General features: G+C 39.0%; 1 protein-coding gene across 16 annotated transcripts in view; it reads left to right on the forward strand.

Annotated features, from left to right (window-relative positions):
- Window positions 1-15760, forward strand: part of SYNE1 (spectrin repeat containing nuclear envelope protein 1) — a 465519-nt gene that overhangs the window by 166945 nt on the left and 282814 nt on the right. For all 16 annotated transcript variants that reach the window (XM_059176745.1, XM_059176748.1, XM_059176749.1 and 13 more), the window contains 9 exons: window positions 306-479; window positions 2759-2917; window positions 3219-3383; window positions 5017-5151; window positions 7499-7657; window positions 7861-8069; window positions 8808-8916; window positions 10489-10653; window positions 13807-13974. In XM_059176745.1, coding sequence (XP_059032728.1) covers window positions 306-479; window positions 2759-2917; window positions 3219-3383; window positions 5017-5151; window positions 7499-7657; window positions 7861-8069; window positions 8808-8916; window positions 10489-10653; window positions 13807-13974 — 1443 coding nt within the window. The remainder of the gene's footprint in view (window positions 1-305; window positions 480-2758; window positions 2918-3218; window positions 3384-5016; window positions 5152-7498; window positions 7658-7860; window positions 8070-8807; window positions 8917-10488; window positions 10654-13806; window positions 13975-15760) is intronic.

The raw sequence follows: 15760 nt of genomic DNA on the forward strand, positions 1-15760 counted from the left end.
TTCGATGCCATCTGCCTCACCAACAGCATCGTTGAGATGGGAAAATGCCATCCAGATGGACCGCTTAGAGGGATCTTCATAGGGAATTTCTAGCATTTATTTGTCTCAGTGATAATAGTGGTATTGTTTTTTATATGAAAATGTAACAATACATAGGAAATATCATTCAAGAAGTGTCTTTGGAGATCTGTAAGCACCAGATGACAATGTCCCTGAAGACAATGTTCCTCAGAACCGTGAACGGTGCCCTGAGTTTGTGGTAATTAGTGGCCTTTAATAGAACTTTTGTCTTTGTATTTTTAAAGGTCAAAGAATGTCACTCTCCACTCCTTTATGAGTCTCAACAGCTGTTGATCCCACTGGAAGAACTAGAAAAGCAGATGACATTCTTTTATGACTCACTTGGGAAAATCAATGAAATCTTAACAGTTCTTGAGCATGAGGCACAATCTAGTGCTCTTTTTAAACAGAAACAACAGGTAAGGAGAAATCCCCTTGAGGAGACAAAGTTATTTTACAGCATGTGTAGCAAGACTGAGATGGTGCTTATAGTGGGAGAAATTCAGTTAGGACAGGAAACATTTTTCTAGAATAGCATTCCTGAGTGGCTGATGGCTCAGTCAGTTAAGTTAATCATGTCTTTGGCTCAGGTCATGATTCCAAGGTCCTATGACTGAATCCCGCATCACTGGGCTCCCTGCTCAGCGGGAAGTGTGCTTCTCACTCTCCCTCTGCTCCCCCAGCCCTGCTTATGTACTCTCTCTCTCTCTCTCAAATAAATAAATAAAATCTTTTTAAAAAAATAGAATAGCACTGGCATCTCAAAACAAAAATATACATCTGTCCAAAGATGAAACCCCTTTCCCCTAACAAGAGAACAGAAGTTTTATCTGTCTATTAAATTTATATAGAGTTAACTTTTTATAAGTAAATTTTAATTTAGATACTTAGATATATATAAAAGCAAACAGTTGCATTCCATTTCTATCCAGTGTCTGTAATCTGTGTCTTATGAGATCTTTTCTTTGCATCTAAGATTAAGTCTGATTATAGAGTCACAAAATTCTGGAAATGCGTGTCGCGTGATAATCCTTTTTCTTTATGTCTCATTTTTAGTAAGCAGATCTCTATGCAGAACAGCTTTGCACTCTTGCAGTTAATTGACTTATTTAGTTGGCTTATTATAAATGACCCTATCCATCAGAGGAGTGTGAAATTTAATGGGCAAACGGTCTACCACGCATTCCCTGAAACAGATTCCTGGAGGAAGGGTGGCATCACTTAGCAGAAAGGGCAGAGAGTATCTGAAATGAGTCAGACAAGTATTCAGATCTTAGATCTGATACAATAAATTACAAAGCCTTGATTAGCTTTTATTTCCTCTCCTTAGTTGAGAGCTTATTATGGAGATTACATTATCTGTTCCACAATGTAACTGACACACAGTGGCACATAGTTGGCACTCTATAACTGGTAGCAATTATTTTTATTTTTATTTTCTTATTATTGTTCATAGTAAAGCCATAATGCTTATACCACCAAACCCTATTCTAGTGGGTTCTTGTCATATTAGATAACGATTGTCTTTCACTCTGAGTCACAGTGCCATTTCTTGTATTCTCAAATTGCTGTAAATTGCCATCAAAGAGGTAAGTGCAGCGAATTGTGTAAGACTGAGGAATCACAGACCTGTACCCCTGAAACAAATAATAACATTATACGTTAATAAAAAAATTGCCATCAAAGAATCCTTCCACAATTAAAATAACATTTGATATTTTAGTAATAGTATTTAGTAATTTAGTATTTAGTAATGATAGTATTGATAATATTTAATAATATCGTTCTAACATATATTACTCTTTTGTGTCCTAAATCTTCAAAAGGAGAAATATGTCCTGACTTCCTTTTGCCAAAACAAATAAAACCTTGGTCTTAGTACTTGCCTTTGGTTACCAAAACTGGTATCCAAATGAACAGTTTGAAATATTTTTCCAAAGCTGTTGAGGATGTCGAAATACAGATAATCTGGCTTCAAGTTAGAAAATGACTGTTGGCCTTGGGTTGGGCCAGATGATTTCCGTGCTGCCAGTTGCAGAAATCACTATGATGCCAGGTTACTAAGCAGAGGTGGAAGGCATGGGTCACCATGGTTTCTCATCCTGTGAACATGGGACAACTGCCGCTCCTCCCACACCCACCTGCCTTTGTGGTTAGGATATGAGGTCCACCGTTTTGTTAATGAGGTTGACAACTGATGAACCTTAGGAATTCAAATGTTGTGCATTTGGGGATACACAAATAATACATCATTTGCGGCAGCTCTGTCAGTGAAGTATGTGCACTGGCATTAAATTTATTGAGTCAGATTAAAACCTAATACATTGACTGATTTTGTGATTGTTCTCTCATTAAATCTTAGGCCTGGGAGTTGGACACATTGCAGGCAAATAACAATTTTGATGGCCTTTTGGTTTCTTAATGTTAGTAACACAGGCATGAAATTAAAAAAAAAAAAAACTCAAAAAAACTCAATGTGACATTTAAATGCCTCATATAAAAAGCACTGACTTTAGTGATTTCTTAAAATTCAGATCTTCTCAATGAAAAGAAACACTTCCCTGTACTTTTGGTTTTACTTACAGCTGACTAAATGCCTAAAAGCTCTATAATGTTCTTCTTGTTTTGTAATGGTTCTTCTCTTTCCTCCTCTTTCTCACCCTTTTATACTATTGTTATGGGCTTCGTGTCCCTGTAGGAGCTGTCAGCTTGTCAAGAAAGCTGTAAGAAAACCATGACACAAATTGAGAAAGGCAGTCAAAATGTTCAAAAATTCGTGACCTTGAGCAGTGTGCTAAAGCATTTTGATCAGACAAAGCTGCACAGACAGATTGCCGATGCCCATGGTGCTTTCCAGGTAAGCTTGCTCCCTGCTACGGAGACCTGAGCGAGGGAAAATGCAAAGAGGATGTGTCGTCCTCATGTTCCATGCTTCCCCTCTTGCTAAATGCCTCTCCTGCTGAAGTTTGGAAGCAATCATTTACTTCTTCTTTTGCTGATATTCATTCATGTCAAAAGAAGTTGATTACTCTCATAATAATGAAATGTATTCCTTCCAAGTGTTGTTGTTTATTTTAAAAGAAACAGTTCTCTTTAACAAAATGATGCTTTCAGTAACGAGAAAGCAGCATCACGTTGGCATTATTTCTTAAATCAAGCATATGGTGAAGAAAATTGGAGACTGGAAGAAACATGTGGAAACCAATAGTCGCTTGATGAAGAAATTCGAGGAGTCTCGAGCAGAGCTGGAGAAGGTGCTGCGGATGGCACAGGAGGGTCTGGAGGAAAAGGGAAACCCGGAGGACCTCCTGAAGAGACACACCGTGAGTTTGTCCCTCCTGGGGCACTTGACCTGAGGACACGGACAAGTGGTCTTGAGTGAGAAATTAAAAAAACAAAACAAAACAAACAAACAACAACAACAACAAAAATTAAAAAAACCTCTGTTCTAGTATTAAGTTTTTGAGGCAGTGGGGAAGCAGAGGTGAGTTAGGAAGGCCGAGACATTTTAGATTATTAGACCCCAAAACATGGCAGCAGCAAAAACAACAACAACAAAACAACCTTTAAGAGCAATTGATGAGCTGCCTTATAATTGGACATTCCAAAGCCCCTGAAGTGGTAGAGAGTTACTGGATGTATAATGAGGCTCTCCTGAATTATTTCGCTGAGAAATTCTTGTATAACCAACATATTCCCTTTAAGAGATCATTTTAGGTGGATGGCTAAGTCTTTGTGCTCATTTCATGAATCCGCCGTATCAAAGTGTGAGTACCACGTCCCCTGAAGCTTGGTAGCTGATCCACAACTTGTCCAGTTGTGAAGTCATCTTCCTGTTAATCATACTCGTTTCAAACATACGGGTATTGAAAATGTTAGCAATCTCTTAAATGCTCGGTAGAGATTAGGAGCCCTCTGATATCATGTATTTTGAGCTCCGTTTCCTGAAATTCCAGTGGGTACTGGTATAAACCATGCTGTCATATGATGACCGCAATGTATTAGTGCCGTAGCTGGCTGAAGTTCGGGTTGATGTCTCTGGTCACTCAGCATCTCCTTCATTGACACTTGGTCATGCACATAGGTACACATGTGCTGTATGGGTCTTTTTGACCTGCCATTAAAATATACACAGATTAGGTGGCTTAAGCAACAGGAATTTATTTTCTCACAGTCCTGGAGACTGTAGGTCTGAGATCAGAGTACTCGCATGGTTGGGTTTGGCAAGGACTCTCTTCCTGGCTTGTGGGTAGTCACCTTCTTGCTGTGTTCTCATAAGGCAGAGATACATAGGGAACAAGACCTTTGATGTCACTTGTTATAAGGGCACTGATTCCATCATAAGGGTCGTACCCTCATGACCTCATCTAACTTGATTACCCCAATGGCTTCATCTCCAAATATCATCACATCGGCAGGCTATGGATTCAATATATAAATTTGGGCAGTTAGTGGGGGGGGGGCACAGTTCTGTCCATAGCATGTGGGGTCATGTTGTACTTGTTTGAATGTAGAAATGGCTCATAATGAATCAGCAGGGCCTGAAACACATTAAATTAGGGTATGAGGAATTGTGAGGCTAAAGGCTGCTTCTACTCTGCTCTTCTGACTTTACCAAAGAGAAAATGCAAACTCTATTCCTATGGAATCAAGGTTTTAGACCCCTTGGCCTTCCAGAATAGTCTACCAAATTTGAAAACTGCAAAGATTTTTTTTTTTTCTAAAAAAAATGAAAAGCACTAGTTGAATTTCTGATGTGGTGGCTTCTGACTCATAACTATAGATAATTATAGTTCATTCCTGAAAAAAAAAGAAGAGTAGTTGCCAGGAAGGTTTGAAGAGGGCATCAGCTGGCTGAGGGGCTTGTGTAGAGGCACGATTGCTTAACTGGGTAGTGTCTGATGCTGCCTTTTATTCTGCCCGACACTCCTACCCACTTCCTCCTCTCTGTGCCAGGAGTTTTTCAGTCAGCTGGATCAGAGAGTGCTCAATGCTTTCCTGAAAGCTTGCGACGAGCTCACCGACATTCTCCCTGAGCAGGAGCAGCAGGGTCTGCAGGAAGCCGTTCGAAAGCTCCATAAACAGTGGAAGGTGAGTCAGGACGTAATGGGACACACGCATACGTAGGTATCATGTGTGATGAGAGAGAGCCTGAGAGTGTTAAGGTTCAATTGAAAGAGAAATGTAGAAATTCATGGAAAACCACCACACCTACTTCTCCCATTGAAAAAAAAACTGAACTTGAATAAAACAATGAAAAAAACGTGACAGGATTTTGTTTTTCTTATTTGTTAATAGCATTGATTTTCTCATATTACTCAGTAGTGCTCTCTTTTCCTGAGTATTTTTGGGGATAAGAATGGACAAGGGCATTTTACTTACTCGGTAACATTTGGTAAACTCTTCTCATCGAAGTAACGAAGGTATACTAACATGTTATATACTAAGTATGTACTATACTAAGGTAAACTAACATTTTGTTGTTTTTAAGGATTTTACCATCTGGTTTAGATTATTATGATCTAAAAAATATAAATATGAACATTTATTGTTTAAGGGCTCAGTGACAAACACAAAAGCACAATCGATTTCTCCAAAGAGCTTAGAGTTAATTATCTCCAGTAGGAGTTAATTATTTCCAGCAGGAGATAATTAGTTGCAGATAATGAAAGTATAATATATAATAAGTCCCCCCAAATATAGGTAATACTTATGAAAGCTTTGGAAGAGAGAAGTGGCCCCACTTGGAGAGTAGAAAAGAATGAATCACGTAACTAGTTGTGAGCTAGGATTTTATTCATTTATTTATTTATTTATTTATTTATTTATTTTTATTATGACCAGTTAGCCACTGTATAGCACATAATTAGTCCTTGTTGCAGTGTTCAGTGATTCATTAGTTAAGTATAACACCCAGTGTTCATCATAGCATGTGCCCTCCTCAGTACCCGTCACTCTGTTACCCCCTCCCCACACCCTTCTTCCAGATTGTTTCTTGGGTTCTATAGTTTCTCATGGTTCATCTCCCTGTCTGATTTCTTTGGATTTCCCTCCCTTCCCCTGTGGTCCTCTGTGCTATTGCTTCTGTTTCATATATGAGTGAAACCATATGATAATTGTCTTTTTCTGTTTAACTTACTTCACTTAACATAATCCCCTCCAGTTCCATCCATGTTGATGCAAACAATGGGTATTTATTGTTTCTAATGGCCGAATAATATTCTCTTGTGTATCTGGACCATATCTTCTTTATCCATTCATCCGTTGAAGGGCATCTTGGGTCCTTCCACAGTTTGGCTACCGTGGACAGTGTTGCTGTAAACATTGGGGTACATGTGCGAGTGGGGGACGTAGGGGTTCACTTGACTTGTCTAACCTGAGTGCCCCACATTGGGCTTGTCACAGGAAGCCGACACTAGAAGCTGCATGCCAGGGGAGAGCTGCAGTGTAATGGAGACCCACCCAAGGCTGTCGTCTTCTAGCTAGGTTGGAGGAAGCCTGCCCTAGCAGCAGATTAATGAGTGCTATCACAAGGGAATAGCAAGTGACGAACTTCATGTGCGTTACGTGAAGTGCTCACAGGGTCTGGAAGATAGACAGCTAAAATATTCTCCATCAGTTCTTGATTTTTTTTTTTTTTCATCTCAGTAACATAGGCTAAAAAATCAACTCCAAGCACAGAAAAAACACAGTTAAGGACATATTTTGTTTACATGCTAAATTTGAAAATTAAAAAAAGAGATTCTTAAAGAAACCCAAGCTTTTTGAGATGTCTTTAAAGCCTAACGTATCATAAATCTGTTGTGGAATGGAGACTCTAATGGAAAGCTGTAGTTAATGTAGATAATGATGTAGTTTATGCTTATATCAAAAAAGAACATAAAACATTTCATGTTTGATGAGGCTGGCTTGTTTTCTCAAGGAATGCTCTAAGGAAGAAGGACAAGGCAGGTGGTCCAAAGTGTGGCCTGTTTGATCCTGGCTTCTTGACTAGTAAAGTTTTCTCTTTGCCCTTTGTGTAGTGAGTATACCTATGTTCTTCCTACCTCACAGGGTCGTTGACAAAATTAAAAAGGACATATGCCAGGGAGAGGGTATGTGGAATCAGTGCATGGTTTACATATAGATTCAAATCTAGCTTTTCCACTTACCCCTGAGCCTCAATGGTCTAACGTATAAAGTAGAAATAGTAATACTGTGTGGGGCTATGGTAAAAATTAAAAAGAATAATTATTGTGAAAAATCCGACCGTGCAGGTTGAGAGAATTCATTGTGGTCCCAGTCTTTGGAAAAGTACAAATCACAGCAGCCAGGTGCAGTCGATAGTGATTAAATCACATTGGCCCCAAAGGGAATATTTTTGGACTTTTGTCACTCCAGTTGAAAATGTGTATGATTGGAATGGCATCATATTTTTGAATCTTCCTATGGAATGCAGGATCTTCAAGGAGAAGCCCCATATCACTTGCTTCATCTGAAGATTGGTGTGGAGAAGAATAGGTTCTTAGCTTCTGTAGAAGAATGCAGAACTGAGCTGGATCGGGAGATCAAACTGGTGGCCCAGGAAGGCAGTGAAAATATCATTAAAGAACACAGGGTACGTCTGACACACCCCAAGTGCAGGCATGCAAAGTCACCTTGTTACTTAAAAGATTTATACCTGATACTTTGGTTTGGGTCTGAAAACACGAAATAGCTTAATTACTGTATACTAGTAGACTAAAGGGGAATCGTCTATGAAAATATGGAAGTATTGTGTGGATTCTCACAGGCAGTTTATCAACGGTTTTTGCTCATTAGATTTTCTTCAGTGACAAAGGTCCTCATCATCTTTGTGAGAAAAGGCTACAGCTTATTGAAGAACTGTGTCTGAAACTCCCAGTCCGGGACCCGGTAAGGAACACACCGGAAACCTGTCATGCCACTCTGAGAGAGCTCAGAGCTGCCATCGATGCCACCTACATGAAGCTCGTGGAAGACCCAGACAAGTGGAAGGACTACTCTAGCAGGTAGTTGGGGAACAGAGATGGACATGGTCTGTCCTAATACTTGTGAATTCAGAGATCATCGCCCAACAAGAAGTGACATGTGTTTCCTCCAAAGCAATAAAGAAAATCAGATTGTGTGACCTTGCCCGTGCTCTTATATAAAAATGCTTCATTTAATAAAAAAAAAGAATGGGTTTCAGTCAGAAACAGGGTCAAACCCTTTATTTCAGGCGCCTGGGTGGCTCAGTGGGTTAAACCTCTGCCTTCGGCTCAGGTCATGATCCCACGGTCTTGGGATCGAGCCCCACATTGGGCTCTCTGCTCAGTAGGGAGCCTGCTCCTGCTCTCTCTCTGCTTGCCTCTCTGCCTACTTGTGATCTCTCTCTCTGTGTCAAATAAATAAATAAAATCTTAAAAAAAAAAAAAAAAAACAACCTTTATTTCCAAGGGGCCCAGATATTATCTCTCTGGAGCACGTTTGGCAGTTCCTTCTTCCCGGATATCCTCATATCCCCAGAGGGCAACTTCTGCCTCTGGGTTCTGTCTCAGTCTGGGGGAGATGGATGAGGCCAGACCCCAGGTGGTGCCTTCCACACTCCCAGGTGCTCAGGCCCCGGGAACACACCTTTTTCTTTAGCTGAACTCCATCTGCTTTGCTTTCTCTTTCCTCCAAGTAACCGCTCAGGAGAGCCACCCCTGCCTTGAGCTTCATGCCAAGGCATGTCTCCCTTTAATTAGAGAATACTTTTGATATTTCAGAATTTCCGAGTTCTCATCTTGGATATCTGCAAAGGAGACACAGCTGAAAGCGTTTAAGAGTAAACCCTTTGATACTGCCAACCACGGAGAGGTTAAACGTGCTGTAGAGGTTAGTTCTGGGCCATATTTTTCATAATAAAAAAATTAATGGTAGACAGTCTGACTAACTGATGTATTGTTTTCTATTTGTAAAAAAATTAAATTGCCAAAAAAACAATCCTAAGAATCCTCATGTTACTGTGGAGAAGAACGGGGACTTCACCATTGAATCATTCTTAGCTTTGAGATTTAGTCCTGCTTAGTTGTACCTCTCATATGTCTTTAGCTAATGGAAAATCCTGAGAAGAAAATTGCATGCATGGGCATATAACACAGCAGAGATTTAAGAATTGTTATGGAAAACAAGAACACTGGAGGTTTTGATACATTTTCAGCCACAGATCACAGAATTGGGCAAAGTTTCTAAGTTTCATTTCTCTGTCACAGTTAGTCTGGATTGATCAGCTCTTTGAGCATGGGCACAGCCTCATAAACCAAGTCAGGTGACAGAACCCTAAGCCCGAACCCAGTTCACGTTCTGTGAATGACATACAGCAACCCTCTCATTCTTAGCGTGGCTCTGCTCTGTTTTGTAGACACACGCCATGGTGAAAATCCTTATCTTTCAGCATTTTGAACACTTGTAAGTCACATAGCTGCTGTTAATGAGGACATATTTCCTTTTTATTCCTATCCTCTGAGTTTCATGTTATTCTCTTAAATTTATAATACCATTAAATACTAGAGATGCTCAGTAATATATTATACCTATAGTAGGATACTATTATTGGCTATTGGTTGCTGTTATATTTAAAAAAAAAATGCACAGCTTCAAATGAAGAGACCACTTGGTTCTGGAAGCGGTCATTTTCTGTGGGTGTGAATTCACCCTGTATGGTCTTCTGTAGCAACTTGCATGGTTTCCTCATGCTTCCCAGAGCTGTGTAGGAGGAAGACGTTGTCCCAGTCAGCATTCGCACGGTTCCCAGACCTCACAAGGGCTGAGGCCCCAGAGTCTTTCCAGCATTGTCCTGGTCAATATGCCTTCCCTTCCCAGATTGGAGCTGTGCTCCTTTTTGCACATCGTACTAAGTGGGTTATTGACTTCCAAGCTAACAAAAGCGAGGCATAAAATATAAGTTCCTGAAGTTAAGATCAATTTTTAGGGCATCCATAATAGTATTCAACAACTAAACTCTTCGAATAAAAAGAAATCTGCTCTCTAAAAAAGGGATTCTTTCAACCTTTTTTTTTTTTTTTTTCTAAAAATACAATGTTCCTACCAACTAACAGAAAATAATATGTGTTATAGTTCCCCATTTTGGTATCTCATTTTCTTCTACAGTACTTTTAGAGGCATCTTTATTTGTGCTCAAAGGGAATATCTGTAAATATCTAACCATCTAATTATGAACTAACCATCTAGTTAACTTTTTCGATACAGAGTATTGATTTTACATATTAGGTATTGGCATTGGGGAAATATTTTTTTTCTAGCACTTGTGAACTTTTGTTAAAGATGTGAACAAAAAGCAAAAAGCAAAATAAGCAGGCATTACTGGTGAGTGAAGGGCTCTCTTGGCTCCACTGTATCCACTTTCTGTGTCCATTCTGGATTCACAGTGTATTCTCTTCATTCCAGGAGATCAGGAATGGCATTACCACAAAGGGCGAGACTCTCAACTGGCTGAAATCCAGGCTTAAAATTTTAATTGAAGTTTCTTCTGAGAATGAAGCCCAAAAGCAAGGAGACGAGCTGGCAAAATTATCTGGTTCTTTCAAGGCTCTTGCAGCTTTGTTGTCAGAGGTAGATCATTTGCTTACACTCTAACTAGATAGTTTTGGGTGAGGAATCTGGAGGGTTCTTTGCTTTGGGTTGGGATTACACTGTAATTATATGAAGGAAGTATAGTTCAAACACAACAGTTAAGATACTTATTCATATGAAGATTGGTGGGGAAGATATTTGAACTATGGTGTGTGCCATTATCGGATATGTTAGTTCAGAGTAACAACCAGTATTTAAAGTATGAAACTTACCAGATCTACACTTTTTAAGGTTACTAAAAGCATTGTTTCATGGTCAGTTGAAGGTATATTTTGGAGGTTAGGAACCTAGGCTTAGGAGTCAGATGAACCTAGAGTTAACAGTTTAACTCTGATAATAATAAAGTAAATAAGTCTGATATAAAAATAAAACACAGTTTAACTCTGGTAATAATAAAGTAAACAGTTTAACTCTGGTAATAATAAAATATTCAATGTTCACAGACCAGTAAAATCTATTTCATGCAAGACTTACCCATTTTAAACTTCTTGATATACATTTCAGTGTTTATATTCCTATATTAATTAAAATAGACAAACCTATTTACTTCATTTCTAGTAGGCCCCTTCTACCCTCAGTGAGAACATTTTTACCGACCAGGTTGTCATGCATGTCTAATGAGTCTGTGCATGGGAAGATAACTAAGAATGGAAAGTTGAAGAGACAGCTACCATTATTTCTTGAAGTCATTTATGAACTTGCATGGCAAAATGATCATCTAGGTGACTTAAAGTTCCCTGATTCTGAAGATTTGGAATTCTCTGGAGAATTCCCTAATCTAACATAATTTGGTCAATTAACCTTTTATATTTTGAATGCATGTAGATCTGCTTACGACCCTAGCAGTGAATTTACATAAGCCGAAAATACTCTAAAGTGCACGTGATTTTAGTTTTATTTGTGAATTTTGATATGATATATCATTTTTTCTTAACAGTTCTTGACAAAATGAAAATAGTGGTAGGATTAATCAGATTGGGGGATGTGAGTTACCTCAGTCCTTCCATGTCCGTCTTTCACAGCACTAGTCCGGGAAGCGTAGCCGCTACCACCCTTTCAGTAAAATTCTGACATTATTCTTCTCTACTCTTTCTTTGATCAAGAAGGTAAGGAGAAAAGTAAGGATTGCAGCTTTAAAAAGTAAATACGTGGGGCATCTGGGTGGCTCAGTGCGTTAAAGCCTCTGCCTTCGGCTCAGGTCATGATCCCAGGGTCCTGGGATCGAGCCCCGCATCAGGCTCTCTGCTCCAGCGGGGAGCCTGCTTCCCTCTCTCTCTGCCTGCCTCTCTGCCTACTTGTGATCTCTCTCTGTCAAGTAAATAAATAAAATCTTAAAAAAAAAAAAGTAAATATGCATGCAGGTGAGCTTTGATCCAAGACTTAACAAATAGTTTTAGTCACATTGATAGATGAGTTTATATTTTGTTGCACCCCCCCCCACACATAAAGCACTTTGTCAGCCTTTAAAATTAGAAATTACTAGTCTCCCTAACACTTTACCAAGGCTGTTTATTTACTTTATCTTCCAAGTACTCTCATGACACTGCCCCTGGGACTTGTAGCAACAATCTGCCCCTAAAAAGTACAGACATTAATTCTTAGCATACCTATCTACCTTTTGTTTTGTTTTGTTTTATAGTTTTTTAAAGTTTTTATTTGAATTTGAGTTAGTCAACATACAGTGTAAAGTTAGTTTCAGGAGTATAATATAGTGACTCAGTAACATCGCAGGATACAAAATCGAGGTAGAGAAATCTAATACATTTACATACAACAATAAGGAAGCAGCAGAAAGAAAGATCAAGGAATTTATACATTTACAGTTGCACCAGTAACATAAGATATCCAAGAATATTATTTTTGTATGTCTCTTTATAAGGAACATAAGATTTTTGTTTTCAATAAATCCACTCTATTTTTTTTTTCTTTTTTCTTTTTTCTTTTTTAGAGAGAGAGCACACAATCACAGGGCAGAGGCAGAAGGACAGAGAGGGTCTCAAGCCGACGTAACGCTGAGCTTAGAACCTCACCACCGTGAGCTCAGAACCTGAACCCTAGCTACCGTAAAGGTCATAGTTTATACTCATACCCTGGTATGCTACTCAATCATTAGTAAAACCAAAGAAAGAGGAAGGGAAACATTCATTTTGTTCACGTAGGGAATTTATATTAAAGGATGAATTTGACATTTTCAGTCCATACTTTGATTATAATCCATTTAATATTTAAATGAGTGTTGAACACAAAGTGTTTGCTGTTGTCCATTCTAAGAAAAGGCCGTGGTTAGACGGGCTTTATGGAAGGAGGAGTCACTTCTTTCAACGAAAGCTGTGATTTACTGAGATGTGGAGTCTGTGGCTTTCACCGTGTCTCCTTGCTGTTAGTTGGGAGCAGAGCACACTCACGTCGCCGGGGGCAAACTCAGAGGAGAAGAGGATCAGAGGAAAAGATGGGATAAGAGTAGGAGAAATGAAAAGGCTTCCGTGGAACGCAAAAGACCAGCAGTGTGAAAATGACGATCTTAATGAAAAGGGAGAGCGATAGACTTTGAATACAGAAGAGGCTGGTGACCCTGAACTAGTGGAAGCAGAAATGAGACAGAAAATTCAGGGAAAAGAATTTACTAAAGAACCACAGAAAATTCAGGGAAAAGAATTTACTAAAGAACCACAGAATTAGCCATTGTATCGTGTTTTATGTAAAAATATTGGAAGTGCATTTTCAACAGATACTCTTCATTCTTCTCATTTTTTCCCCTCCACAGTTTTTCTCCTTACTTAAACAGGAGGGACTCAGCTTTATTATACTTTATTTTTTAAATTTATGATTAGATTTTGGTTGTGGGACTGTCATTAAAGGGATCCAGGAAATAAGGTATACAGCATAGCCACTTCCATCACCTTGCTTTGACTGTCAGGTTGAGTGGACACAGAGCACTGTATCCCTTGAGGCTTACAATCCCCATAAATGGCTATGCAGTTAATAATAACTAAATAAACCTCAAAAATATAAAAAATAAAAGAGATCCATGTATATATTTCAGAGTTACTGAGATGGACTTTACACATGTTCTTAGAATATTTAAGATTCCATGAGCATCATATGAGTTGTAATTTTTTCATGAAAATCCAGGTGGAAAAGATGTTAAGCAACTTTGGGGACTGTGTCCAGTACAAAGAAATAGTGCAAAGTTCCCTTGAAGACTTAATTTCTGGCTCTAAAGAAGTCCAGGAGCAGGCGGAGAAGATCCTGGACACGGAAAACCTGTTTGAAGCACAGCAGTTACTTCTCCATCACCAGGTAGGAGGCCCGTTCCCCGGGGCACTCGTGCAAAGCTTGTTAGCCACTGGCAGAGCCAGAGCGGTGACAAGAACTGTATGTCCAAGAGGAAAGACAAAGGGAAAGGGGGAACAGGGGGGGAGTCCATGCGAATGGTTTAAAAAAATCTTGGCACCTTTGTTCTCTGTTAAATATTAGGTATTTCAGAAGAGCCTGCCAGGTAAAATCCCAGCCTGAGTGATTTGGTGACGTCAAAAAATTCAAGGAATAATTTAGCTACGAAAACCTTCCTAAAACTTGCTCAGTTGTCCTTTTCATAACAGAGAAGGAAAGCGTAGAGATAAAATGATCCATATTTGAGATCACTCTTCTTTACCGTTATGATAACAGCCTGCCCTTCAGTTTACAACTTTGAATACGTCTCAGTCGGGAGAAGGATACCTTCTATGAAGTACGAAACCTTTCAGGATAATACGCTTTTATGAAGGATTAGAACTGAGAGTAAAGAAATTCTGGTACATGTATTGATGATAAACAATTTTAACAAACTTACTTGCCAAACTCGATGTAAGTAGAAGTATGACTCAAGTATTTTAATGGCAAAACCTTAGCTAACGTAATGTATAGCAAAATGCTAGCTAATTTTGTATATAATAATATATTAAATGGAAGTGGCATTAAAAGCGTGCATAAAACAGCAGCCTCTAGGCATTACAGATTTATTTAATAATTATAAAAAGGCTGAGTACAAAAACATTAATGCTTGGCATTACATTGTTCTCAGTCATTGTAAAAGTTGTGTTAGGGTTCAACTTAAGTCAAGGAAATATGTAATTATAGATATTTACATTAATGTTCTAAAACTCTTACATTTCTCGGAACAGTGCTTGGTTTTATGTATGCTTACTTCATGTAAATTCATATGTATACACCTGAGAGCTGTCTACCATTGTTTGTACATTATACCTCAATAAAAAGTTGATTTTAAAAGATAACTTTGCCCATGTGTCTCAGCAGGTTTATCAGTCTGACTATACCCAGGAATTAAGTTCTCTTAGTATCAGCATTTTTATAGCACAAACGATTTAAAAAAAAAAATTAGAGTTAGGAATTCACATTTTTAGGCAGAAATAGTTCTTTAAGGAGAATCATGTCAAATGAACGCTTTTGTCAGATTCCTTCTGGAATATTCCATAAAATGCTAAGTGCCTAAATTTGCACACAGTTAAAACACCAATATCAAATTATGTTGTTTACCATTAAAAACACAAAATATTCTTAAATAATGCCCATTTTGACTAACAGTGTCCCCATTGCCATTTTAACTGTTCACATTTAACTTTTTTTTTTTTAAGATTTTATTTATTTTCTTGAGAGAGAGAGACAGAGAGAGAGAGATAGCATAAGCAGAGGTTGGGGGGAAAGGGAGAGTAAGAGGGACAAGCAGACTCCACTGAGCCTGAAGCCTGAAGGATGGCTTGATCCCAAGACCCTGAGATCATGACCTGAGCTGAAGGTGGACATTTAACCGACTGAGCCACCCAGGCGCCCCTGTTCACATTAACTGTTAAAAGACAGTTGTGGGGGGCGGAGGGCACCTGGGTGGCTCAGTGGGTTGAACCTCTGCCTTCGGTTCAGGTCATGATCCCAGGGTCCTGGGATTGAGCCCCGCATCGGGCTCTCTGCTCAGCAGGGAGACTGCTTCCTCCCTCTCTCTCTCTGCCTGCCTCTCTGCCTCCTTGTGATCTCTGCCTGTCAAATAAATAAATAAAATCTTAAAAAAAAAAAAAAAAAAAGACAGTTGGGG

Source organism: Mustela lutreola, chromosome 6 (assembly GCF_030435805.1).
Source record: "Mustela lutreola isolate mMusLut2 chromosome 6, mMusLut2.pri, whole genome shotgun sequence".
Lineage (NCBI taxonomy): Eukaryota > Metazoa > Chordata > Mammalia > Carnivora > Mustelidae > Mustela > Mustela lutreola.